We start from the raw sequence: 27,097 nt of genomic DNA, 5'->3' as shown, positions 1-27,097 counted from the left end.
ACACACCTTTTTCAGCCTCTATGCACGCAGGAGTCAAACACATTCAAGTCATTCAATGTTAATTCACTCTCCTCTCCTCTCTTGCCTCTCCTGCCTCTTACTCAGTTGAACACACCCTGCAGTTCTCTGGTCAGCCCAGTAGAGGGGGTGGTAGTCTGGTCGAGGCCCTGCAGGGGCCAGGGTCACAGTCAGGAGGAGGAGAGGCTGGTATGGTTACCCATGGCTGTCTGGTCTAAACGTCAGAGATTCACAACCCCTCTCCCTCGGGTCAACAACCACCATAAAACACCAGCGAAGAAGAAGAGGATCCCTCTCTCCTACTTCCTGTTTCTTGCTTTCTGTGCCCAGTTCGACCCCGGGGACCAGAGAGGGGGGCACGGTAATGAGAAGCTACAAGGCCTTGGAGGTCGGTGGGGGGGTGAGGGGTGCTCATCTCATCTCATATCTCCGTGCCCTCACCCATTCCCCCGCCGCCACCGCCGCCGCCGCCGCCGCCCCCCCCTCCGGCGGGGTAGTGCCTCATCCCCCCGCTGCGACGCAGGGAATGCAGCGCCACAGTGCAGCAGCCGCGCAGCAGGGAGCCCAGGTGGTACATGGGCTGGCTGTCCTGCCTCGGCCCCCGGCACAGCCACGCCACTGTGGGGACCATGGGCACCGCCACCGCCAGCAGGTCCACCAGGAAGTGGCGGCTCCAGTAGCTCTTCACAGGGGGCTCGGAGTTTGACCCCCCCGCGGAGGTTGACGACTCCCCGTTTTCTGATGTTGCGGCCACGCCGCCCACAGCCCCCTCGGCCGTGTCATCTTCATCATCATCATCATCATCATCATCGTTGTTGTTGACCATGACTCTGGTGACCCCAACTAGCTGCTCCTGGTATAGAGAGCTCCTGGGCTGAGAGGTGTGAGGCTGCTCCCTCTCTGTTGCCTCCCCCAGGCTCCCCCTCCTCCCCCCTCCCTCCCTCATCTTTGCCTCCCCCTGCCCCCCTCTCTCCCTCCCTAGCCCTATCTCCTCCATCTCTGCTGTCTCCCCCAGACTCCCTCTACCTAGTCCTACCTCCCCCACCTTGCTCTCTCTCCCTGAATCTACCTCCCCCACTGGCCCCTGAGGACTCCCTAGCTCTACCTCTCTCATTGCCTCGCACAAACCTCCCACATCCAAACCTCCCACATCCAAATCTCCCACATCCATACCTCCCTCATCCAGTTCCTCAATCTCTTCCTGACTCCTTACATTAACCTCCCCCATTTCCCCCATCTCTCCCTGCCCCCCCTCCCCACTCCACCCCTCTGTCTCTCCCTCTCCCTGATTGTATAAAGCTACCAACCCTGTCTCTGGCACCTCTCTCTGCTTACATGCCTCTTCTACCTCTTCTACCTCCACTGCCTCCCCCATCTCCTTCCTCACCTCCCCCACCTCCCCAATCTTCTCCCCCATCTCCTCCCCTTCCTCCCCCACAGGAAGAGGTATCTCCATCGAACCGAGGCACGGTAGAGGAGGGGTCAGGGTGTTGGAGGGTGTGGCCTCAGTGGTGGCGGGGAACGTGGTCGTTGTAACGGAGACGGTGGTGAGGTCATCCAGCTCCTCCCCCTCGTCGGAGAGCCAGGTGGAGGTGGGGCTGCAGGCCTGCGAGCGGAAGGTGCGCTGCTCGGCGATGGTGTCCAAGTCTGAGGCGTAGGGGGCTCCGGCGGGCACCGGGCAGCTCTCCGTCTGGATGGACTGCTCCTTCAGGTGGTGCAGGTACAGGTGGTGGTGGGACAGGCAGGGGTGGCTCACGCTGCCCCCCACCCCTAGGGCACAGCGCAGGGGCAGGGGAACAACCCGGGGCTCGCCACCGCCGCTGGAGCTGGAGCAGAGCTGGCTGTAGGCGGAGGCGGAGTGTGGGAGGGGCGGAAGGTGGGGGAGATGGGCGTAGGAGCTGAGCAGTGAGGCGGTCTCTTCAGACAGGAAGGCGGCCTCAAGGAGAAGGTCGGCCCGGCTGGCGGCGCCACTGTCCCCCCCGCAGCACACGAACCCGCTGTCCTGGGTGCCCTCCCCGGACAGGCAAAGATGGTCCAGCCCGTTCAACCCCCCTACAGAGAAGCCGTGATGTTCCGGTCCATTCCCGTTCCTGTCGGCCAATGCCTGATCACTCAGCTTGGTGTAGGTGGAGCTACGGGTCAGGGAGCGGGCTGGGGAGCTGTCACATGACCTACACAGACCTCCAACTCCAACCCCTCCCGCTGGACTCGACCCAGGCCATGAGCCCCCCACTCCTACCCTACCCCATCCTCCCCCCTCCTCCCTGCTGCTTCCCCTAGCCCTAGCCCCTCCTCCTCCCCCTGTTCCAGCTCCAGCTCCAGCTCCAGAACCCCCACCCCCAACCCCAACCCCAATCCCATTCTGGGCCTGATCTAAGCTGACCAGCAGGTTCTCCAGCTTGTGGTTCTGGGCGTTGATATCGTGGAAGTACTGTTGCACGCTGCACTGCTGCACTGCTGTTCCCTCCTGGCCGGGAAGTTCCTCCAGGTTGGTGCGGACCACTTCCACGGCCTCCTTCAGCTGCTGGATCTCCCTCCGCGCCTCCTTCAGGGCCAGCTGAGCCTCCACACGGTGACACTCCTCCTCAACCCAGTCCTCCTGCATACGGGACAGCTGGCCACGCAGCTCGTCTATCTCAGAGTCCCTGAGAGGGTGGGGGGTGGGGGGGGGGGAGGAGGAGAGGAGAATAGAAACAATGGAGGAAGACAGAGAGGGCAGGAACACAGATGAGTACATATTCTGTTTAAATATCAAACTCTTCAAGCTAAGACTGGAGGCTAATTGTGTGTTCATTTATTCTCAAAATCATAAAAGCCATTCTGATAAAAAAAGCAAGATCAGAGGATGAAGAGGGCTCTTTGATGGTAGGCCGTTCATGATCCAATTTATATGCAAATTACCTTTGATTCTACCTTCAAAAGCATTGTTGTTCTAATTTAAAAAACACAAAATGATGATTTGAAAATATAATCTACAGAATATTCATTTGTTGAGACACAGACGGAGACCAGACGGAGCGGGGAGACCAGACAGAGTGGGGATACTTCAAGGGTGTGGGACTTCCCCTGGGCTAAATGAACACACATCCATCTGCTTTAAAGCCTCCCTCTGTAATTTCAGAAAATATTGCTCTTCATCTGAATGTACAGTCTTCACAGTGTGTCCTGTGTTTCTTTCAATAATGTGTCTAATATGATCTAAATCATTTATACAATACATGCAGCTATGTGTGGCTCTGCCTATGTTGCACCTGTCCTGTAGCCTATAGGTAGGGGTAATGGCTAGGGTCTAGAGGCTAGGAGCTCAGAGCTAGGAGCTCAGTGCTAGGAGCTAGGGGCTGGGGGCTTGGAGCTAGGAGCTAGAGACTAGGAGCTCGGAGCTAGGAGCTAGGGGCTAGCGGCTAGGAGCTAGAAGCTAGGAAATAAGACCTGGGAGCTCGGGTGTCTCACCTGTCCTGCAGCCTGTCGACGGTCTCCTTGAGGCGGGCCCTCAGGTGTCGTATACACACCTCCTTCTGCTGCAGGGGGGTCAGGTACTGCTCCGGGGGAGGGGGCCGGATCCCATGGTTGTCTGTACAGGATGTGTACTTCATATGACGCCTGGAGGGGGAGGGGGGGGGCGGGGGCACATCATTAGACACATCAAGTGGCCATATTGGGTGTGTCTCAGACACGTGAAGCGGACATCTTGGATGGTCTTACCCTTTAGTGGGACTGCAATCGCTGCCTTTACAGGATCCAGAGTTGCTGCCGCTGCTGAGCGAGGTGTTGCCATAGGGAATTCTGCCACTGGGCAGGGCAGGGGTCCGTCTGTCACAGAGTGGGAGGGGCATTGTTAGTCTATCGCTCATGGCAACCTCCCTGAATCCGAATCAACTCCTCTTTCCTGACCCCATATGCACTTGAGTAGATCTGAGATGATTGGATAGGTGCCAGCAATATGAAAGTTAGGTGCGCAGGAGTCAGGTCTCTAGGGGTCAGGTGTCTAGGGGTCAGGTGCCTAGAGGGTCAGGTGTCTAGGGGTCAGGTGTCTAGGGGTCAGGTGTCTAGAGGGTCAGGTGTCTAGAGGGTCAGGTTGAGCTGGCATTCAAGGGCAGATCAGTACAGACACACATCATAAGGCACAAGGCCAGACCCTGTCTCAAACACTAACCTAGAACCTAGAACCAACCACACATGGATAGAAACTACCATGCTTACAACGACACAGCACACACATTCAACACATCAAGGTGTGTGTGTATGTGTGTGTGTGTATGTGTGTGTGTAAACTCTGTAACAGACAGTGAATGATCAGACGATACAGGATGCAAGGATACAGGATGCAAAATGACAGCAGCCAAGAAAACCAAAGGTGAAAACATAGCCAAGCACACACAGCAGCAGCCAGGCAGGCCCTCTACACTCCACACAGGGATAGAGGGATGGAGAGATGGAGAGGTGGAGGGATGGAGGGATGGAGGGCGGGTGTTCTGACCGAGAGTGGCGCTCCGGTGATTTGGGCTGGGGGAATCCTTTCGTCGGACGCATAGACACCATATAGCCTGTCTCCATGGGAACGTAGTCTAGCTCTATGAACTTGCAGTAGTCAAACCTGACCGGAGACAACAGGAAGTGACAGTCAGGGGCACAGGAAGAGGAAGTGCGTTGTCTGTGAAATTGACAGTATAGGCCAGAGACAACAGACTGTTGACAACAGAGGAGGTCGCTGTTGCTACTCACTACCTCACAAAGACAATGTCTTTGGGTCTTAGAAAAGCATATAACCATATAATAATATATATATATATAATATATAAGCATATATTATGTATTATGTATTATTATTATTATTATTATATAATCATTATATATATATTATTATTATTATCATTCCCTCTTTGCCTCTAGGAGATCCCCTCACACAGATGTCTGTACAGCATCTTTAGTTATTTAATTAGCCTGGTCTTGAAAGATCAAAGATATTATAATGAACTTGCCCTATCCAGATCTGCTACGGGCTAACCCAGAGCAAATGAATATCACCTCACCAGGGGAGGCTGGTGGAGGTAGAAATTGGAAGACAGGCTCATTGCAATGCACGGCATGGAATGAGGAATGGTATCAAACACTTGTCCTCCGATTTCTACCTCCACCAGCCTCCCCTGAACAGCTGAACACGACCTAATCTAGAACCCTCACCCTCAGACGGGACATCATTTTCAGGACTAATATAGGATCGTCAGGACGACCAGACGAGGATCATTAAGAACCAGCCACAGTTCTGCCCTGTCACTCTTCCCTCCCTCCCTACGTGTTCTCACCAGAGGTGGTTTTTCCAGGAGGGTGAGAGCTTAAAATAGCCCTAGGACTGCATGGTTCCCCCGGAACATACTGCACACTCCTGAGTGCACACTCCTAGATACACAACTTGACCTACAGTCAAATCATGGTGCATCACAAACTGCAGTATTTGGGTGAATTCCTACCTTATATACTATAACCTAGGAAACCTACACAAACCCCCTAACTTTAACACAACCAAACCCCCTAACTGTAACACACAACAACGTTCTATTGAGAACCAAATCATGCTCTGTTGAGAACCACAACATACAATCACATTAATGTCATTTCCCAACTGTATCAGTGAGAGAATGGGGGGTGGGGGGTACAGGCAGAACCAGAACCAATCAGATTGACCAGTTCCAGATACAGCTACTGGGAGCTGGGGGGTGGGGGGTTAGAGGGGTCAGGGGAAGTTGCGGGGGGGGTTGAGAGGGAAAAGGTGGGGGGGGGGGGGGGTTAGGTTATTACAAAGGCCAAGACACAAACAGAAAGAGGGTGAAGCTGAGAAAAGCAGCAGAAGCAAGCCTAGAAAGAAAGGTAACACATTAAAAGAAAGTGAGTAAGGATTGGCACATAGTTCAGTCCATCCCATCCCTCTCTTCCTTTGGACCCAGGTCAGTCAATGAGGTGGGTCGAGTGGTGCCGGTACTGGTGCTGCAGTACGTGAGTTTGGGCCGAGCAGTGAGGCGGGTAGAGTGGTGCTGACTGGTATTTCAGTAAGTAGGTTTGGGCCGAGCAGTGAGGAGGGTCTAGCGGTGCCGGTACTGGTGCTGCAGGACGTGGGTTTAGGCCGAGCAGTGGAAGTGTAGGATGAGTGGGTATAGATTTGATGTATAGATCCACACAGTGTATACATCCAGCTAGGTTGGTGCGCAGGTTCACCAGTGAATGCCAGAGATCAGTGGATCTCTGTTGGTGTCCATCTGGCTACACACCACTACTGAGTCCCAAACCAACCCCCAGCCCTGAGATCTGAGGCCCTAGGGCTAGGAGGCCTAGGAGCTAGGAGCTAGGAGCTAGTGTCTAGGGGCTAGGGGTTGATCTAGGACACAGCAGTAGTGTTCAGTCACAGTGCTACCTCTATGGTTCATGCTACGGCTAGCTACCGGTACTGGGCATGCTCAGTGGGACAGTAACTAGAAGTGTGTCTCACGCAGGGGGCGAGGGCAGAGGAACAGATATGGGCTCCGTAGTGGGTATGACCACGGGCTTGGCAGCGGGTACCGGTGTGGCGGTGGGTCCGGGCGCCAGAATCTGCTGCAGCCGCCGTTTGGGCTGCAGGGCCCTCAGAGGGTTGAATCTAGAGAGAGAGACGAGAGATAGGGACGGAGCCGGGGTCAACGACCTGCCAGGCGGGATCTTGGCTCCTAACTCAAAGAGTGCCTGGCTTGGAAGGGAGCGGCCATCTTGGTTCCAGTTTCTCCAGTGCAGGAGTGTGTTCATGTTAGGTGCCAGAGGTGGCCAGTAGTTACAGCTTCTTTGTACACTTCAACATTAAACCCAACAGTCAGAAATGTCAAAACCTTTATTGATCGATTATGAATGGACAAGAGAAAAGATGTACAATTCAGATGCAGTAATGGAACCCTCTGGTGATGGAGGGTGTTTATATACTGCAGTCTTAGAAAAAAAAGGTTCTAAAAGGGGAACCCTTTGAAGAACCCTTTTGGGTTTGATGTCGAACCTACTGTGAAAAGGGTTCTACGTGGAACCCAAAAGGAGTCTACATCTAACCCAAAAGGGTTCTTATAGTGAACAGACCTAGGTCAGTAGATGCAGTCTATTCCTACACTCTCTGGACGATAATCCCCCTAGCCCTCCATAATCACTATTGCTAACAACGCAGTTACGTGGTCCAATCTCCCTCTGGGAAAAAAGAGGAGAAAGAGTAAGCTTTTAAAATGCTGACGCATGACTGCATAGAGAGAAAGGGGGGAGAAGGGAGGGAGAGGAGAGGGGGTGGCAAGAGGGAGAAGGGGGGGGGAGAGAGAGAGAGAGAGAGAGAGAGAGAGAGGGAGAAACATTGGCCTGTGAACTGCTTATGAAGGTTAGTACAGCAGCTGATAGGACTAAAGCTGAGCCTCAGCTCTCCCAGAGGAACAGGAGCCCTGCAGAACACACAAACACACAAACACACACACACACACGCACACGCACACGCACGCGCACGCACACACACACACACACACACACACACACACACACACGCACACGCACACATAGTTTTGCTGGGACAGACTGTTGTCCATTGAAGAAACAACCTGCCGTACTTCAGAAGTAAAGAAGAAAGAAGACAAATGAGAGAGAGAAAATGTAGGATGAATGAATGAAGTAGAGATGGTTGAAATCGTATGTGTGTGTGTGTGTGTGCATGTGCATGCGTGTGTGTGTCTGTGAGTGTGAGTGTGAGTGTGAGTGTGTGTGTGTGTGTGTGAGTGTGTAAGGGTAATGCTACAGAGAGAGAGGGCAAGGTTGAGGAAGAAGTGGAGAAATGAGAGGGATGAAAATAAGAGCTGTACACAGTAATGTACCTGCGGCCTGATGCAGACCTCCGATTGGCTGGGGCAGGGGCAGCCATGTGGCCAGACTTCCTTTCTCTTCTCTCTCTCTTTCCGTCTCCCTTTCTCCCCTTCTTTCTCTCTCTGCAGGTTCAGCTCCTCAGTGACAGCCAGCCTGAGTGAAGACAACAGACAAATGAACAGTCAGTGAAACACACACACACACACACACACACACACACACACACACACGCACACACACACACACACACACACACACATTGTTGATTGTTTTGGCTAGCGTAATGCTGTAGATGCTTCAGGATGGTGCTGGTACAGATCTGGGGTCAGCCAATCACAGGGAGGGATGGCTCGGGGGAACCAATCGCAGGGAGGGAGGGCCTGGGGGAACCAATCACACTGAGGGAGGCTGGGAGGAGTAGTCAATCACCGCTCATCTGCCTGGCAGCGGGTGGAAGGCGGGAGGATGGAGAGAGCAGCATTAGTGCCTCGACAGCGAATGGTGGATGATACAGTGATGAATCGTACACTACAAGCCAGCCAAGCACCCCCCCCCCCCCCACCCCTTCCATCCACCCGCCCCCAACCACCATCTCTGAGGTGAGCCAACTCCCACCCCCCCACAGACACTCTCCAGCTGTTGTCGTCTTTATAAAAGCCATAGGTCATCATGAACAACGTGACATCATCATTAGCGTTTCATCATGTAGTATCAAAGCTCAGGTTGACATTCAGATGAGACGTCAAAGTCGAGAAGTATAGAAAGAGAACACACACCGAGAGAGAGGGAGAGAGGGAGAGAGGGAGAGAGGGGATTAATGCCATCAATTATACAACACAGGAGGACTTAGTGAGCTCACAGCTCAGGAGACAAGTGTGCAGAGCTGAACTGAGCACCATAAGCTTACACACACACACACACACACACACACACACACACGCAAGCATGCACGCATGCATGCACACATGTATGCATGACGCACATACTTGTCCCTTCTTTTTCTTCCTCTTCTTCTCCTCCGTCCATGTCGCTCTGTCCTGTGTCTGACAGGCTCAAACAGAGCATTGTCCTCTTGACCAGCTGCGTTCTCTTAACTCTGTTTAATACACACAGCCAGTCCACCTGCCTCTCCAGGACAATACTACACTGTATAACCCAGAGAGAAACAATACTACACTGTATAACCCAGAGAGAAACAATACTACACTGTATAACCCAGAGAGAGAGAGAGAGACAATACTACACTGTATAACCCAGAGAGATAGAGACAATACTACACTTTATAAACCCTAGTCTATGCTTGTCACTCCCATCGTCCTGGCCGGGCAAGGCACAACTGTCACGTCCTGATTGTCCCCTAGCCCCAGTCCTCTAGTCCCAGTCCTCTAGTCCCAGTCCTCTAGTCCCAGTCCTCTAGTCCCAGTCCTCTAGTCCCAGTCCTCTAGTCCCAGTCCTCTAGTCCTAGCCCTCTAGTCAGTCCTCTAGCCCCAGTCCTCTAGACCCAGTCCTCTAGTCAGTCCTCTAGACCCAATCCTCTAGTCAGTCCTCTAGTCAGTCTTCTAGTCAGTCCTCTAGTCAGTCCTCTAGTCCCAGTCCTGTAGTCAGTCCTCTAGCCCCAGTCCTCTAGTCAGTCCTCTAGTCCCAGTCCTCTAGTCCCAGTCCTCTAGCCCCAGTCCTCTAGCCTCAATCTTCTAGTCCCAGTCCTCTAGTCAGTCTTCTAGTCCCAATCCTCTTGCCCGTCCTCTAGCCCCAGTCCTCTAGACCCAGTCCTCTAGTCAGTCCTCTAGTCCCAATCCTCTTGCCCGTCCTCTAGCCCCAATCCTCTAGCCCCAGTCCTCTAGTCAGTCTTCTAGTCCCAATCCTCTTGCCCGTCCTCTAGCCCCAGTCCTCTAGTCAGTCCTCTAGTCCCAGTCCTCTAGCCCCAGTCCTCTAGTCAGTCCTCTAGCCCCAGTCCTCTAGTCCCAGTTCTCTATCCTCTGGTCTTTGCAGTCTTGACTAATCCTGAAGGTATCTGTTATGCTGGCCTGTCTGGGTTGGTAATACTGCCAGCCCTGCAGTCTGGACTAGACTGACCTCTCAGCAGACAAACATTGGTTCAGCCTCCACTACTGTAGAAACGCTCCACTACTGTAGAAACCCTCCACTACTGTAGAAACCCTCCACTACTGTAGAAACCCTCCACTACTGAAGAAACCCTCCACTACTGTAGAAACCCTCCACTACTGAAGAAACCCTCCACTACTGTAGAAACCCTCCACTACTGAAGAAACCCTCCACTACTGTAGAAACCCTCCACTACTGAAGAAACCCTCCACTACTGTAGAAACCCTCCACTACTGTAGAAACCCTCCACTACTGTAGAAACCCTCCACTACTGAAGAAACCCTCCACTACTGTAGAAACCCTCCACTACTGAAGAAACCCTCCACTACTGTAGAAACCCTCCACTACTGAAGAAACCCTCCACTACTGTAGAAACCCTCCACTACTGTAGAAACCCTCCACTACTGTAGAAACCCTCCACTACTGAAGAAACCCTCCACTACGGTAGAAACCCTCCACTACTGTAGAAACCCTCCACTACTGTAGAAACCCTCCACTACTGTAGAAACCCTCCACTACTGTAGAAACCCTCCACTACTGTAGAAACCCTCCACTACTGAAGAAACCCTCCACTACTGAAGAAACCCTCCACTACTGAAGAAACGCTCCACTACTGAAGAAACCCTCCACTACTGTAGAAACCCTCCACTACTGTAGAAACCCTCCACTACTGTAGAAAGAAACCCTCCACTACTGTAGAAACCCTCCACTACTGTAGAAACCCTCCACTACTGTAGAAACCCTCCACTACGGTAGAAACCCTCCACTACTGTAGAAACCCTCCACTACTGTAGAAACCCTCCACTACTGTAGAAACCCTCCACTACGGTAGAAACCCTCCACTACTGTAGAAACCCTCCACTACTGTAGAAACCCTCCACTACTGTAGAAACCCTCCACTACTGAAGAAACCCTCCACTACGGAAGAAACCCTCCACTACTGAAGAAACCCTCCACTACTGTAGAAACCCTCCACTACTGTAGAAACCCTCCACTACTGTAGAAACCCTCCACTACTGTAGAAACCCTCCACTACTGTAGAAACCCTCCACTACTGTAGAAACCCTCCACTACTGTAGAAACCCTCCACTACTGTAGAAACCCTCCACTACGGAAGAAACCCTCCACTACTGTACAAACCTTCCACTGCTGAAGAAACCCTCCACTACTGAAGAAACCCTCCACTACTGTAGAAACCCTCCACTACTGTAGAAACCCTCCACTACTGTAGAAACCCTCCACTACTGTAGAAACCCTCCACTACTGTAGAAACCCTCCACTACTGAAGAAACCCTCCACTACTGTAGAAACCCTCCACTACTGAAGAAACCCTCCACTACTGTAGAAACCCTCCACTACTGTAGAAACCCTCCACTACTGTAGAAACCCTCCACGACTGAAGAAACCCTCCACTACTGTAGAAACCCTCCACTACTGTAGAAACCCTCCACTACTGTAGAAACCCTCCACTACTGTAGAAACCCTCCACTACGGTAGAAACCCTCCACTACTGAAGAAACCCTCCACTACTGTAGAAACCCTCCACTACTGTAGAAACCCTCCACTACTGTAGAAACCCTCCACTACTGAAGAAACCCTCCACTACGGTAGAAACCCTCCACTACTGAAGAAACCCTCCACTACTGAAGAAACCCTCCACTACTGAAGAAACCCTCCACTACTGTAGAAACCCTCCACTACTGAAGAAACCCTCCACTACTGTAGAAACCCTCCACTACTGTAGAAACCCTCCACTACTGTAGAAACCCTCCACTACTGAAGAAACCCTCCACTACTGAAGAAACCCTCCACTACTGAAGAAACCCTCCACTTCTGTAGAAACCCTCCACTACTGTAGAAACCCTCCACTACTGTAGAAACCCTCCACTACGGAAGAAACCCTCCACTACTGTAGAAACCCTCCACTACTGTAGAAACCCTCCACTACTGTAGAAACCCTCCACTACTGTAGAAACCCTCCACTACTGTAGAAACCCTCCACTACTGAAGAAACCCTCCACTACGGTAGAAACCCTCCACTACTGAAGAAACCCTCCACTACTGAAGAAACCCTCCACTACTGTAGAAACCCTCCACTACTGAAGAAACCCTCCACTACTGTAGAAACCCTCCACTACTGTAGAAACCCTCCACTACTGTAGAAACCCTCCACTACTGTAGAAACCCTCCACTACTGTAGAAACCCTCCACTACTGTAGAAACCCTCCACTACTGAAGAAACCCTCCACTACTGTAGAAACCGTCCACAGCCCCCCTACTCCAACCCCAATCTCAGTCCTGCAGCCCTCCTGCTCCAAACCCTCTGTGACCTGACACATCCACATGGAGTGACAGAGCCTGTCTCGCACAGCTGGTAAGTCACACACACTAACATGCTCCAGCACACACTAACTGTAACTGTGTGCATGTTGAACACAAAATAACACCACATGCCTACAATACATCAGCCTTGACACAGTACAGAAACAATGCACTTACTCTATGTTTGTGAACAGATAGAGAATGTTCCATCCATTCTTCATCCAAAAATGAATAGGCCTACATAAATAAAAGTGAAATGAAATCTGACATGAAAACAAACAATCACACTGATCTCTAAATCATGTCAGGAGTGTAAATGAGGGGAAGACATTGTTAGGAACCACAGGAAGCTGTGAACACCGTCACTGTCGCCCTCGGAGGTTGGGAACAGGGACAGGGAGCTACACACCTGTGTCCTTTCATTGTCTTTCATTGGCTGTCTCTAAGCAACCCCAAACCCTCTGGGCCAATCCTTATGATCCGTGAAATAGGAAATTATGATTAAATATCAAAACAAATCCACACATAGACTACGGAGAGAGAGAGAGAGAGAGAGAGAGAGAGAGAGAGAGAGAGAGAGAGAGAGAGAGAGAGAGAGAGAGAGAGAGAGAGAGAGGACAGATAATCAGATCAAAAGGGATTCTAAAAGCTCTCGATTTAACAGATGATACCACATCCTCTCCTCTCCTCCTCTCCCCTCCAGATCAATTTCTAGACAGATTGACAAAGAGCAGAGACATGCATCGTTCCTACCATGACATCACAGGACATTCATCCAGGATTTATGAAGTCCTCTTACATAAGAGCTACAGCATCAGGAGGGTACAATCACACACACACACACCCAAGCACGCACACCCAAGTGTGCACACCCAAGCGCACACACACACACACACACACACACACACACACACACACACTCAAGCAGCTTCACAGCTGGTGGAAAAGAGAACGAGAGAGTGAGGGAGAGTGGAAGAAGAACAAACAAACATCTATAGTACTGACAACCTGCACACATTTCAACATCAGTAGGGAGAGTATAAACACTTCCTTCATGAAATAGAACACATTAACAGCTGGTATGTTTACCAGATAGCCTGCACAGACACACACACACACACACACACACACACACACACACACACACACACACACACTTCTCTGCTGTAGAGGACACACAGCAGATCCTCTCCCGTCACCCCGGAAATGCAATGTGTCCTTGGTCTCCCAGAGAGAGGTGACATTGACTAATCTCACAATAATACTGCAGAGAGAGAGAGAGAGAGAGAGAGAGAGAGAGAGATGGAGAGAGAGAGTGTATGTGCATGTGTGTGCCGCCTATATCTGTTCTCAGAAAGATAGACGCAAAGAATATATATAGCATAACATATGCCCCCTCCCCTCTCCTCCCTCCCCTCCCCTCCCCTCCCCTCCTCTCCTCTCCTCTCCTCTCCTCTCCTCTCCTCTCCCCTCCCCTCCTCTCCTCTCCTCTTCTATCTCAGACCTGCAGTAAACCTCTCTGGGACTGCTGTGACATCTTTAAGGATCCTGTCCTCCTGTGTAGCCACAACTTTAGTAAAAACCTGTCTGCAGGAATGCTGGAAACAGAAAGGAATTCAAGAATGTCCAATGTGTAGGATAAAATCATCCTTAGAGGATCCTCCTCTTAACCTGGTTTTAAAAAAACTGTGTGAGGCCTTCTTATAGGGGAGAAGTCAGAGAGCTGCAGCAGAGTCTGAGATGCTCTGCAGTCTTCACAGTGAGAAACTCAAAGTGTTCTGTCTGGAGGATAAACAGCTCATCTGTGTGGTGTGTCGTGATTCAAAACAGCATAAAAAACATGGTTGTTGCCCGGTTGATGACGCTGCACAGGATCATAAGAGTGAACTCCAGACTGTACTGAAACCCTTGGAGGAGAAGCTGAAGCACATGTCATCCTGTCTGAGAATCTGACCAGTGTGACATGTAGAAAAGAGAGTCAGCAGCTTGACAATCCAGCCTGACAAACCTGACAACCCAGAAACCCAGGTTTGACTATCTTGGGCGTTCTGGGCTCTGAGGGCTTTCACTCAGGAACACACATCTGGGACGTTGAGGTGGGAGAGAATACAGGCTACATCCTGGGTGTGATGACAGAGTCTATAGACAGGAAGAGTTATCAGTGCTTTAAGAATGGATCCTGGGGTGTTGGGCTTTTTAATGGAAGGTTGCATACACGTGTTCTAGGTGGGAATCCCACTCACAGTGAGCCAGTACCCCCATCTGAGGATCAGAGTGCAGCTGGACTGGGACAGAGGAAAGCTGTCATTCTCTGATCCTGACAGTAACATACACTTTGTTACACATCAACCATGAGGTGGACTCGGGCAAGTACTGCGGCATGGTCATGCTGGACCTCCAGAAGGCCTTCGACACAGTAGATCACCATGTTAGATAAACTGAAAGCAATTGGGTTCGATAGAACATCGGTGAGCTGGATGCAATCCTACTTAGAGGGGAGGGAACAGGTGGTTAGTGTGAACGGAACACTGTCCCCCCCCCTCCCAGTGACCTGCGGCGTTCCACAAGGAAGCATATTGGGACCTTTACTGTTCCTAATATATGTGAATGACATGTCATCAGCATGTGATTGCAATTTGTTCCTGTTCGCGGATGACTCGGCTCTGCTGGTCTCTGACAGGGACATATTGCAGGTGGAAAAAGCGCTAAGCACTGAACTGAGTAGAATCTGCATCTGGCTAGCTGACAATAAACTATCAATACACCTAGGTAAAACTGAAACCATCCTATACGGATCCCCATCTAAACTCAGAAAGGCTGTAAATTACAAAATAAAAGTGGGTAACATTACTATCACAAGAAAAGAGGATATTACATACCTGGGCTCCATCTTAGAGGCAAATCTTTCCGGAGATAAAATGGCAGCAAAAGTAATCAAAAAAGTTAACCATAGAACTAGATTCTTGTACAGGATATCCTCACTTGTCAGTAAAAACACACTGAGGACCCTATCAGGAGCTCTCATTCAATGTCACTTCGACTATGCCGTAACATCATGGTACTATAGAACCACAAAGGCCCAAAAAACAAGACTCCAGACAGCCCAAAATAAACTGGTTAGGCTTCTGCTAGGCCTCAACCCTAGGACACATCTAACCGCTGCTCATTTTTTGAGCCTTGATTGGCTACGAGTAGTTGACAGAGTGCAGCAGCTTGCACTGGGCCTGGTCTTCAAGATACGCTACACAACAAAGACACCCAAGTACCTGTCAACATACTTCCAAAAAGTGAACAACGTCCACACATACAATACCAGAGGAAGCTCCACGAACCACGTTCAACCGCGTTGCACCACAAACAAGGGGTTAAACTCGTTTGCAAACTATGCAGTAAAAATGTGGAACGCCCTTCCTATAATCTTAAAGGAGTGCAAAACACTGCCCACCTTCAAAACCACTCTCAAAAAACATTTACAGGAGGCTGCAATCCGTAACTGGACCCTCTAAATCAAAAATCAAATTAAAAGACTACACCCCCACCAGGACTACCCTCTATATATTCTTGTGGTTTTGTTGTTATGTCTCCCACCCCCCCCCCCCACCCGAAAGACCCTCTGCACATACTAGTTGTTTTGTCCCACCCCCCTACCTGGTCTACACTCTGAGCAAACGCAATGTTATTATGTCGCCCCCCCCTCCCCCCCGCCTAAATCTACTGGTGTTTTTGTACCCCCCCCCCCCACCATGACCACACACTGTACATACTTGTTGTTTTGTCCCCCCGCCCGAACTACCCATTGTACATATTATATGTATGTCCCCCTGCCCGAACTACCCACTGTACATACTTTGTGTTTTGTCTAGGGGTGTAACGGATCACGGATAATCCGTGATCCGTTCGGATCGCCCTCCACGGTTCGGAACGCATGTGTACCGCGGATCAATAGCAAAATCGTTTTTTTTTTTTTTTTTTTTTCCTAACACCAGGGGAGCCACCCCTCCTAAATTTCGTTGTTTGGTACCTGTACTGTAGCAATGACAATAAAGACCATTCATTCATTCAAATGTAACCGGTAGAAAAACAATCATGTGCGCTTTATTCTCACTCTCTGCATGTGTACTGAGTTGACAACAACATTCATTCACTCATCTCTGTCCCAATTATATCACGTCATATCACCCGCTAAGCAGCCTGGGTGATTGTGTAAACACACAAAAAAAGTACTCTGTTACTTTGCAGCAGTGATGTGAGTATATGTTGTTATATATGAGTATGAGTGAGTACATATATACATACATATACATATGTACATACATAGTATGATATGAGTACATATGAGTGAGTATATGTTGTTATATATATATATGTTGTTATATATAGATGTTATATATATATGTGATATATATATCAGTTTTGACATCTTGAATGTTGTTTTTTTGTTTCACACATTAAAAGTGGTGTTTTTACAGAATTCAAGGAAAATTTTGTTTTTATTAAAAAAAATATATGTTTTGTGTTGATCCGAAAAATGATCCGATCCGTGACTCAAAATCCGTGACACGATCCGATCCGTGAGTTAGGTGATCCGTTACACCCCTAGTTTTGTCCCCCGCCCCCACCTGTGGTGTATGTCCCCACCTGTCCTACCCGCTGTACATACCTTATGTTTTGTTGTATTGTTCTTCCCATGTTGGATGTATGTTTATCTTGTAGATAGTACTAGTTATTTGTCTGTATTATCTTGTAGATAGTACTAGTTTTTTTTTGTCTGTCTTACATGTAACGATGAATTGAGAATCAAGGACCCCAATTGAAATAAGCCAGTGGCTTTCTTGGGTTTTTATCCTGTTAGTTGACCTTGTATGTAATATGTACTTTCATGTACCTACTCCTGCAAATCTTCTAATAAAGTTTTCAATCAATCAAAACACACTTATCTGGAATCAATATAACCCTCGTCCTCTGAGGGTGTTAGGTCTTGTGGAGGAAAATCCTCCTTTGAGTTATTTTGGTTAGTCACAATCTAGAATATCTCATATTCTGTAATCAAGAAACCAACGTTAATTCAGAACTCATTTTTTTGTTGAGCACAGAGAAAATTCTAAGATCTCCTCTGTAGGCAGCCTTTTTATTCCCCAAATCACCTCTTTGTTCCCAACTTTTCACCTCTCAATCGTCAAACCAGATGTAACCTTTCATCTCTCCATATACAAATCATAGGTGACCTCTCACCTACCCATATGCTCAGGAATGTGTTATTGCAATAACAGTAGCCAGAGAAAGTCAACATGAGTCTCAAGTGAAAAGTTCACTGTATGCATAAAGGTTAAATAATCAGCATCTAATATACAGTAGTCATGGACAAAGATATCGGACTTCTGTGTGCACTTCTGACAGATAATGCACCACCTCTCCCCGATAATTGTTGCAATTACAAATGCTTTGGTATTCACAAGTTTATTTCTTTTGTTTGCATGGGAACAACACAAAAAAGCAGAGAAAAAAAGGCCGAATCTGACAAAATTATTTTGAAATAATTGTATTTCAAGCAAGTAATGCTGCTTTAATTTGTATTTAAACTCACCTGTGGGGAGTCACTGGTGCTGGCAATATAGAAATCACACTGGCAACCAGTTAAAATGGAGAAAGGTTGACTCAACCTTTGTGTTGTGTGTCCCACACTGAGCACGGAGAAAAGAAAGAAGAGCAAAGAATTGTCTGAGGATTTGAGAACCAAAATTGTGAAAAGTCAATTTTCAGAGATCTTAATGTTTGTGTGTCCACTGTGCGCAATGTCATGAAGAGGTTTACAGCCCATGGCACTGTCGCTAACCTCCCTGGATGTACACAGAAGACAAACATTGATGAAAGATTGCAACAAAGGATTGTTCGAAAGGTGGATAAAAAACCTAGATCAACTTCCAAACAAATTCAAGCTGACCTGCAGACACAGGGTACAACAGTGTCAGCTCGCACTATCCGTCGCCATCTGAATGAAATGGAACGCTATGGTAGGAGACCCAGGAGGACGCCATTCGGAATCAGTGATTAACTTACTAACTGTAAGTTCTTAGAACTTTGTATTCATTGTGGAACATATACAATTAGAGATTACTTTACACCCTGCACTAAGCGCCTGGTACTGTATTGTTGTTTTGTTTCTATTGTGGACTATGTTTGTTGTGTGTGATACTACAGAGAGAGACGAGGCTGAAGAATTTCATTGTATTAATACATATGACAATAAACTTGAACTTGAACTTCAACTTGAACTAGAGATTACCTCAGTTTAATGTACCGTTTTGTTCCATTACACTTACCTGGACTTACCTGATTAAAAACAAAACAGAAACAAATGATTAACAAATGAAAATGCTACTTTAACTTTTATCTGAATCACAGAGATACTGTATGTAACATATGAAAAATGTATGCAAACCAAATACATTTGAAACTATTCACTCAGCCAGACTATCCTTTAATTTTAATTAATTAATTTTGCCATTTAGCAGACTCCTTTAATCCAAAGCGATTTACAATTACGAATTACAGGGACATTCCCCCTGGAGTAACTGAGGGCTAAGTGCCTTACTCAAGGGCACACTAGTAGTGGTGTGGTTTCAGGCGGGATTTTAACTCACAACCTTCCGATCACAAGTCCAACTCACTATCCACTAGACCACCACTACCCCTTACGACTTAATCCTTGTGTGTGAGTGTTTCAATCAGAGGGATTAACAGGGTTTAAACACTAATGAGCACCACACTCTCAAAGTTACACCCTTGCACACACCACACAGGGCAGTAGTAATACTAACTGTGTGTGCAACTGTTCAGTACCGGTACTCTGTACAGACACTGTCTATTGGGGGTGTTTACTGCAGTAGCTTATACTGAAGCTGTCTGCAGGTCAATAACGAGAGAGTCTGCAGCTCTGCATCTCCCTGCCTGATGACTCATTCTCTCTACCATTCACTCTGCAGTCAGCAGCTCTGTGAACTGCCTCACCTCACACTGACACGCTCACACTCACACTCACCCTCAGCATAGCCCATCATAAGCACACACTGAAACTACTTACTAAAGTATATGCAAAAAATTACCTAATTACCTATCCAATCCTACAGGATTTAGGCCAGTATTAGCCCCAGGGGCTCATTGTAATGCATGGAATGGAATGAGGAATGGTCTTAAACTGGTTTCCATTCCATGCATTACAATGAGCCCATTCTCCGATTTCTACCTCTACCAGCCTGCCCTGCTATATGGTCACATGTAGGACATGATTCCAGACTGACATACATAGGAATCGCTGAACTGCAGGCACAGACAGGCATGCAGACAGACAGAGAGATAGAGCAGCTTACAGCAAGATAGAGAGAGAGAGTGATAGAGAGAGGACAACACCAAGCAGTGACGATCTGAGCTGCCCGCTTCTTCTTCATCAATATCCTCATCCTCATCCTCATCGCTACCACAATCATGACCTTTGATGTCAGAAACTGCCATGTCATCCTAGCAGTGAGGTGGGGGACTAGTGTCCTCTACCGAGAGGCCCTCCTGGGCTAGGGAGGAGAGGGTAGTGTCCTCACCAGAGAGGCCTTACTGGGATGGGGAGGAGAAAGAGGAGAGAGGGAGGGAGAGGGAGGGAGGGAGGGAGGGAGGGAGGGAGGGAGGGAGGGGGTAGAGGCCATGCAGGGCTGACATCTGGTTACCCCACAGAGGAACAGCTAGACGACAGCCCCTCCTAAACAACACTAACACTAACACCACCAGAACACACACAGCCAAAGGCAAAGTTAAAAGTGTCATGTCAGACGCTCAGACCCCCTGACTTGGCCTTGTTTTTGGCCTTGTGTTGCTGTCCTGGATCTGCTAATGTTGTTAGCTGTCTGTGTTGCATCGCTGTCCTGGATCTGCTAGTGTTGTTAATAATAATAATAATAATAATAATAATAATAATAATAATACTACATTAGACTTATATAGCGCTTTTCTAGACACTCAAAGACGCTTTGACTTGGCCTTGTTGTTGGCCTTGTGTTGCTGTTCTGGATCTGCTAGTGTTGTTAGCTGTCTGTGTTGTGTTATGTTGCTGTCCTGGACCTGGTAACGCTGTTAGCTGTCTGTGTTGTGTTGTATCGCTGACCTGGATCTGCTAGCGTTGTTAGCTGTCTGCTAGCATTCTATTTGTGTTGTGTTGTTTCTCTGGATCTACTAGCATTGTTAGCTGTCTGTGTTGTGTTGTTTCTCTGGGTCTGCTAGCATTGTTAGCTGTCTGTGTTGTGTCGCTATCCTGGATTTTCTAGCGTTGTTAGCTGTCTGTATTGCGTTGTTTACAGACCTGGTTCTGGGCTTGGTTTTGGCCCTGGGTCAGGGTGATTCTCATTGCTGACGGAACAGAGAAACGGAAAGAAATCAAACACATCAACATCAAACCTCACAGCTTTTCATCCTCCCCAGTAGGAACAAGCTCTTTGTGAACCATGACAAGTGTTGTGATATTACACAGAATGTTTGCTACATTTAATAAGGGGAAAAAGGAGCGTTTGTGTGTATGTGTGTGAGTGAATGCTTGCCTGTGTGTGCGAGTAGGGGGCATCCACTGTCTTTCCATAAGACTGTTTTCAGAAAGACGACCCATGCCTTTGTAGACAGTCGCTTCAGACTAACAGGAACCATTATGAGAGGAAAAATTACAACAACACAGGATAGGATGGCACATGCCTCTGCATTTAGTTCTGTTCAGTTCTGTTCAAAGCGAGAGAACCAGTTCTGTTCAGTTCAGTTTTGTTCTGTTCTCTGGCTCTGCTCAAAGAGTTCTGATCTGTTCTGTTGCCTGCCCGAGGCTGCGTTCCCTACCATGTCAAAATCACACAATCACACCATTTACATTTTAGACATCCCCCGATTCCTGGGATGACCTGACCTGGAAGGACAACACAAAAGCCACCATCAAGAGGGCACAACAGCGGCTATACACCCTGAGAGTCCTCAGGAAGGAACACAGCAAGCAGGAGATACTGGTGACCTTCTACCGCGGCGCAGTGGAGAGCATCCTCACCTACGGCATCTGCAACTGGTTCTCCAGCTGCACAACAGCGGAGAGAAATGCGCTACAGAGAGTCGTGAGAACAGCACAGAAGATCACCGGCGCCCCCCTCCCCTCTCTGGAAGAGCTGTACAACACACGCTGTCTCAGGAAGGCCTCCAAGATCTCCAGGGACCCGACCCACCCTGGGTACGAACACTTCACCAGGCTGCCCTCGAAAAGGCGGTTCAGGACCCTGGCCGCAAGGACAAACAGACTGAAGAACAGCTTCTACCACAGGGCCGTCCAGGCCCTGAACACAGCAAAGACCTAAGTTCTGGGCCCTGGACAGTCTGGATGGATTGATGGCAGCTGCTGGACTGAAAAAAAAATCAGGTGTAGTGCTGAGGCACAAACATGTACATTTCAAGCCTGCAAACTGCGACATTTTAAATAAATGTGGAATAATACTATTGTGCAATATGACAACCCTAGTCGTTTGTCTGTACAGTATAGTACAGTGGATAGTGTACATAGCCTTTATTTATGTAAACCAGCTCCTTCCCTTCTTGTTTTTTTTTTCTAAAAGTTTTTTTTTTCCTTTTTCCTTTCCTAACACCAGGGGAGCCACCCCTCCTAAATGTCGTTGTTTGGTACCTGTACTGTAGCAATGACAATAAAGTCCATTCATTCATTCATCCTCCAATTTCTACATCCACCAGAAGGAGGGCAGCCCTCCTAGTGCACTCAACCAATCGCAACCAGAAGTAGTGTGCCCAACCAATCGTGATGCGAGGGTGATGTCCTCCCCTCTGTTTGCATCATAACTGGGTGGCATCTCCAAGCTTAGGAGATCACCCAGGAAACAAAGCGCACCATCATGGTAATCAAGCACCTGTCAGCCATCTAGACTGGGTATGTCTAGTTATACATGCCAACACCACAACTAAGCTTTGAGAGAGAGAGAGAGAGAGAGAGAGAGAGAGAGAGAGAGAGAGAGAGAGAGAGAGAGAGAGAGAGAGAGAGAGAGAGGGGGGGGATATTCTGAAGATTGTGTATTCTATAGGGGGAGAAATTAGACAACCACATGTACACACACACACACACACACACACACACACACACAAACCTAAAGTGTCACAAAGCAGCAGTAGGAGGAGGAGGAAGAGCAGGAGGAGGGAGATCGGCACCGTGGGGACCAAACAGCACGCATTGACAGCGATGGCCAGGTCGCCATGGAGACAGTCATTGCGCCACTTATCTAGAACGTGAGCAGCACATGCGCTGAGGAGGTGAGGAAGAGGGGAGAGCTGATAGGCCATGTTACCAAGGGCAACACTTACTACCAAACCTGAACACGACAATGTTAACATATAACTGAGAGGTTTGATTCTTCTGCCCCCCCTCCCGCGCATCTCATGAATCGACAAAGGACAGAATGATTAAAAAATAAATAAAAGAAAAAAGAATGGATTGATTTAAAAAGAAAGAAAAAGGAATGGATTTATTATAGAAATAATAGTGTAAACTCACTCAAAATAATAGTGCTGCACAGCCGCAGAGAGGAATGCGCTACAGAGAGTCGTGAGATCGGCCCAGAAGATCACCGGCGCCCCCCTCCCCTCTCTGGAAGAGCTGTACAACACACGCTGCCTCAGGAAGGCCTCCAAGATCTCCAGAGACCCATCCCACCCTGGGAACAAACACTTTGTTCGGCTGCCCTCGGACAGGCGGTTCAGGACCATGTTCACAAGGACAAATAGACTGAAGCTCAGCTTCTACCCCAGGGCCATTCAGGTCCTGAACACAGCAAAGACCTAGGTTCTAGGCCCTGGACAATTCTAGACAATTTGATGGCAGCTACTAGATTGTAATCAAGTGCAATACTGAAACACAACTGTGAACATTTCAAACCTGCAAACTGCGACACTTTAAATGAATGTGCAATAACACTATGTGCAATACGACAACCCTCGGGTACATAAGGTTCAGAGATAGGAAATGTTAGAATAGGTATAGCATAGCATAGAGTACAGCACAGTGTTTTATTTGTATAGTATAGTATAGTGGATAGTGTACATAGCCTTTATTTATGTAAACCAGCTCTTTTCCCTTCTTGTTTTTAGTTTTTTTCCTAGCACCAGGGGAGCCCCCCCTCCCAAATTTCGTTGTATGGTACCTGTACTATATCAATGACAATAAAGACCATTCATTCATTCATTCATTCATTCATTCATTCATTCAACTCCCTCTTGTCTGGTCTAGCAGCAACCCACGAGGAGGAGAAAATGAGTGAACTCTCCAGAGAGGAGGTAGAGAAACAAACCACAGCCATATTGGCGCCATCGACTACACTGCTTACAAACAGCCTACACCCTCCAGGCCCTTTTAGATCTGGAAACCCTATATAACTTACAACTGCCCCTTTTATATCTGGTAACACCACAGCTTACACCCATCCAGCTCCTTTTAGACTGGGAAACCCACAGGTTAAACCTATGCAGCCACTTTTAGATCATCTGCACACACCGCTAACATCTATCCTGCCACTTTTAGATATGTAACATCATAGCTTACACCCATCCAGCCCCTTTTAGATTTGTTAACAACACAGCTTATACCTATCCAGACCCTTTTAGATCTGGAAATACCACATAGCTTACACCTATCCTTTCCCTTTCAGACCTGCACAGGGTGAGCAGATGGAGGCTAGTGTAGAAGGGGTTGTTTTTGACAGGCAGCCAAACGGCTTCTGTGATGTGTGCTCTCAAGTTCTTAACCCGAACACCCCAGAGCCCTGGGGACCTCTCTGACCACCAACACCACGCTATGCATTCAACACTAAGCCATAGCAGTTCAGGGGACAAACAAGGTGTGTGGATGGACTATGAGCAGAACACACTATAACCTACAATCTAACAACGCACAGCACTAATATGATATCATGTAAACACGGAGTAGCCTACGGAGGCCAACAGGACAAACGTGTGTGTGCAAAAACACCAACAATGTTTCGCAGTAAGCATAAGGATAACATGAACGGACAGGGACATGTACAATATTTAGCATTATTTTGGATATTTTTGTTTAAAAAGTCGCGAAACGGCTATTTTTCTTCGCAGCTAACTTAAATCGTCCCCATTGGCATAGTATTGTGGCCAGAAAGTCTGACCACGCTTCTCTGTTGGAATGCTGCAAGGTCATACTGGATCTCAATGCCAAGTGACCGAGTCACGACTCACGACTTCACTACCGGGGCTTAGGTGTTCGGTTCGGCTCGAGCTTATACGGTGCTGCTCTCTCACAGCGCTTACGGTGCGTCCGCCCCCACTGTCTTCCCAGCTGGAAACGCTAAACACAATCTATCAAAACGGTTATGGCAGCTATAATGTAATGATGCCGATTGACATATTGGTATTGATGGGAGATCTGCGCACAGACCGCGGCCGCGTCCACCTGGGAAATACCAACGTGAAGACTCGGGCTGTGTTCGAAATGGCATACTAGCATACTGCATACTAGCATACTCAATGAGTATATACTGCATACTGCTTACTAAATTCATAATAAGTAATGCCAATACCAGCCGACCGAAAATCTAGTACCGTATACATTTCTTGCATACTCAAATTTCACATACTCTACAGTCTACAGTGTGAACGCACTGCATACTCAAAATCTACGTCATATTTAGTATGAGTAGTATGCTAGTATGCCATTCCGAACACAGCCATGGCCCAGAGTGACACGGCGCGTAAACATCTGCGCAGCATCCTCCTTGCGGCAGCAGCAGGCGCAGCCTCGCGACAGATCGCGAAATAAACAAACAACCATAAGATGAGAATATCGGTGCACGCTCTCCGCTATTTATAAACACAACACTGCTATTGTGTAGTTGTCCCTGTTAACGCACTTGCACCATCTTCTGCAGTCTGTATCTCGGTTCTCGAATACTCAATTGCATGGCTTTATTATTCACAGTCCTTGATGTGCCCTACACACTACACCCAACCCAAGCATCCTTCGGTAACTGACGGTGCAGCCATTGACACCGGGCAACGCCATGCATGGGTAAAAACATGAAAATGTTCACCTGTTCACTGCTTCCGTAATTAATCGTTACGATCCCATCTTTCTACCGGCTTCTTTCTGGTTTCAACCCGGTTCCCGTCTTCGCGAAGGACTCCACCAGCAGCGCGGTGTGCCTCTGCTCGCGCGCCCGGGGCGGGGGACCGGGGATAAGGACGGGGGAGCGTGAGGTGCCTCTGAGAGCCGCGTGAGGAGAGCCAAGTGCATTGATGAAAGCAGATGCGTAATGCTGCGTTCGTTCTTAAAGGGAAACACCACTCTTGCTGCATCCCCCCCTCCCCCCCACACACACACAAACTGTAAGTATATATCACTATAATAAAATCATCATTGGGAGGTTCTATTTTCACAGCCTAAGACATTGGTGTGGAAGCTTACTCAGGTCAGAGCTGAGTGCTCAGTTGGCCTCTGTGTCTGTGAAACACTCACACACACACACACACACACACACACACACACACACACACACACACACACACACACACACACACACACACACACACACACACACACAAACACACACACACACACACACACACACACACACACACACACACACACACATATTGTATTACTTACAAACCACATTAAGACATTGTATAAATGGTTGCACTCAGAGACCACAGGGGAGAACTGATAAATAATAATTTCTATGGGTACATCATATCCTGACCCTCCAGCAGGCTGATGTGTGTGCGCGCGCGCGCGCGTGTGTGTATGTGTGTGTGTGTGTGTGTGTGTGTGTGTGTGTGTGTGTGTGTGTGTGTGTGTGTGTGTATACCCCAGCAGGGTATAACATACATGGTACTACAGACGGCTGGCGCTGGACCTGATCTATATCTCTATAACAACCCTGGAGCTGCAATCACTCCTACACTGTGTGTGTATATGTGTGTGTGGTGTGTGTGTCTTTGCGTGTGTCTCTCTGTGTGTGTAGGCTGCCGTAACTCAACTTTAATGGGGTGACTTCACAGTCGGCCGTCCCTGTAGTGGTTAAGAACCTTGACTGTGCAACCTTCGTGACATGGGTAATCCTGAATCCACAAATTCTCTTCTTTTCCCTGCCGATGCTGTCACCTAGTGGCTGTTATTTATTGTCACATACTATATATCTGTAGGCTATATATCATTATATCACTATAGCTCTTTATATCATTTACCCTGGTATCAGTCTGTGTGTCTGTGTGTGTGTGTACTTTTGTGTGTGTGTGTGTGTGTGTGTGTGTGTGTGTGTGTGTGTGTGTGTGTGTGTGTGTGTGTGTGTGTGTGTGTGTGTGTGTGTGTCTGTGAACTTAACTTTCATGGAGTGGCAGTACGGCTCTGTAGTGGGCGGAGCTGTCCCTGGTGCTGAACCAAGTGGTTCGCTATAGCCGAACCAGAGATGCCAGGTTCAGATTAAACGTGAACCGATAGAAATGTAATGATCAATTTATGGACATTTACATTTTGTAAATTCCACGGGCCACGCTATGCATTCAGGTTAATAAAAAAGTTAGCAAGTTTAGTCATTGACCTGGCAAAAAATAAGCAACCATCATGACATGGTAATCCCAAATACAAGCAAGTTATCTCACTTCGAGACATCCGCCCTTCGCCAGGTTCTCTTCTTTACCCCGCCGATGCTACCCCCTAGTGGCTGTATCAAAGACAACGTCAAAGTCAAAGTTATTATTTTGTCACATGCGA

The 27,097-nt window shown here is 48.3% G+C and overlaps 1 protein-coding gene across 1 annotated transcript; it reads right to left on the bottom strand.

Moving 5' to 3' along the window:
* Positions 1-439: 439 nt before the first annotated feature.
* snphb (syntaphilin b) lies at positions 440-7,924 on the bottom strand (the record flags this gene model as incomplete). The annotated part of the gene is given in 9 exon segments (XM_080534194.1): positions 440-871; positions 1,457-2,220; positions 2,356-2,663; positions 3,469-3,618; positions 3,721-3,828; positions 4,496-4,612; positions 6,571-6,578; positions 6,580-6,646; positions 7,878-7,924. Coding segments are annotated over 9 exon segments (2,001 nt in total).
* Positions 7,925-27,097: the final 19,173 nt, after the last annotated feature.

This window comes from Nansenia antarctica (assembly GCF_963989245.1).
Source record: "Nansenia antarctica genome assembly, chromosome: 6".
Taxonomy (NCBI): domain Eukaryota; kingdom Metazoa; phylum Chordata; class Actinopteri; order Argentiniformes; family Microstomatidae; genus Nansenia; species Nansenia antarctica.
The sequence above is the reverse complement of the archived record's forward strand: the minus strand, read 5'-3'. Positions and strand labels throughout refer to the sequence as shown.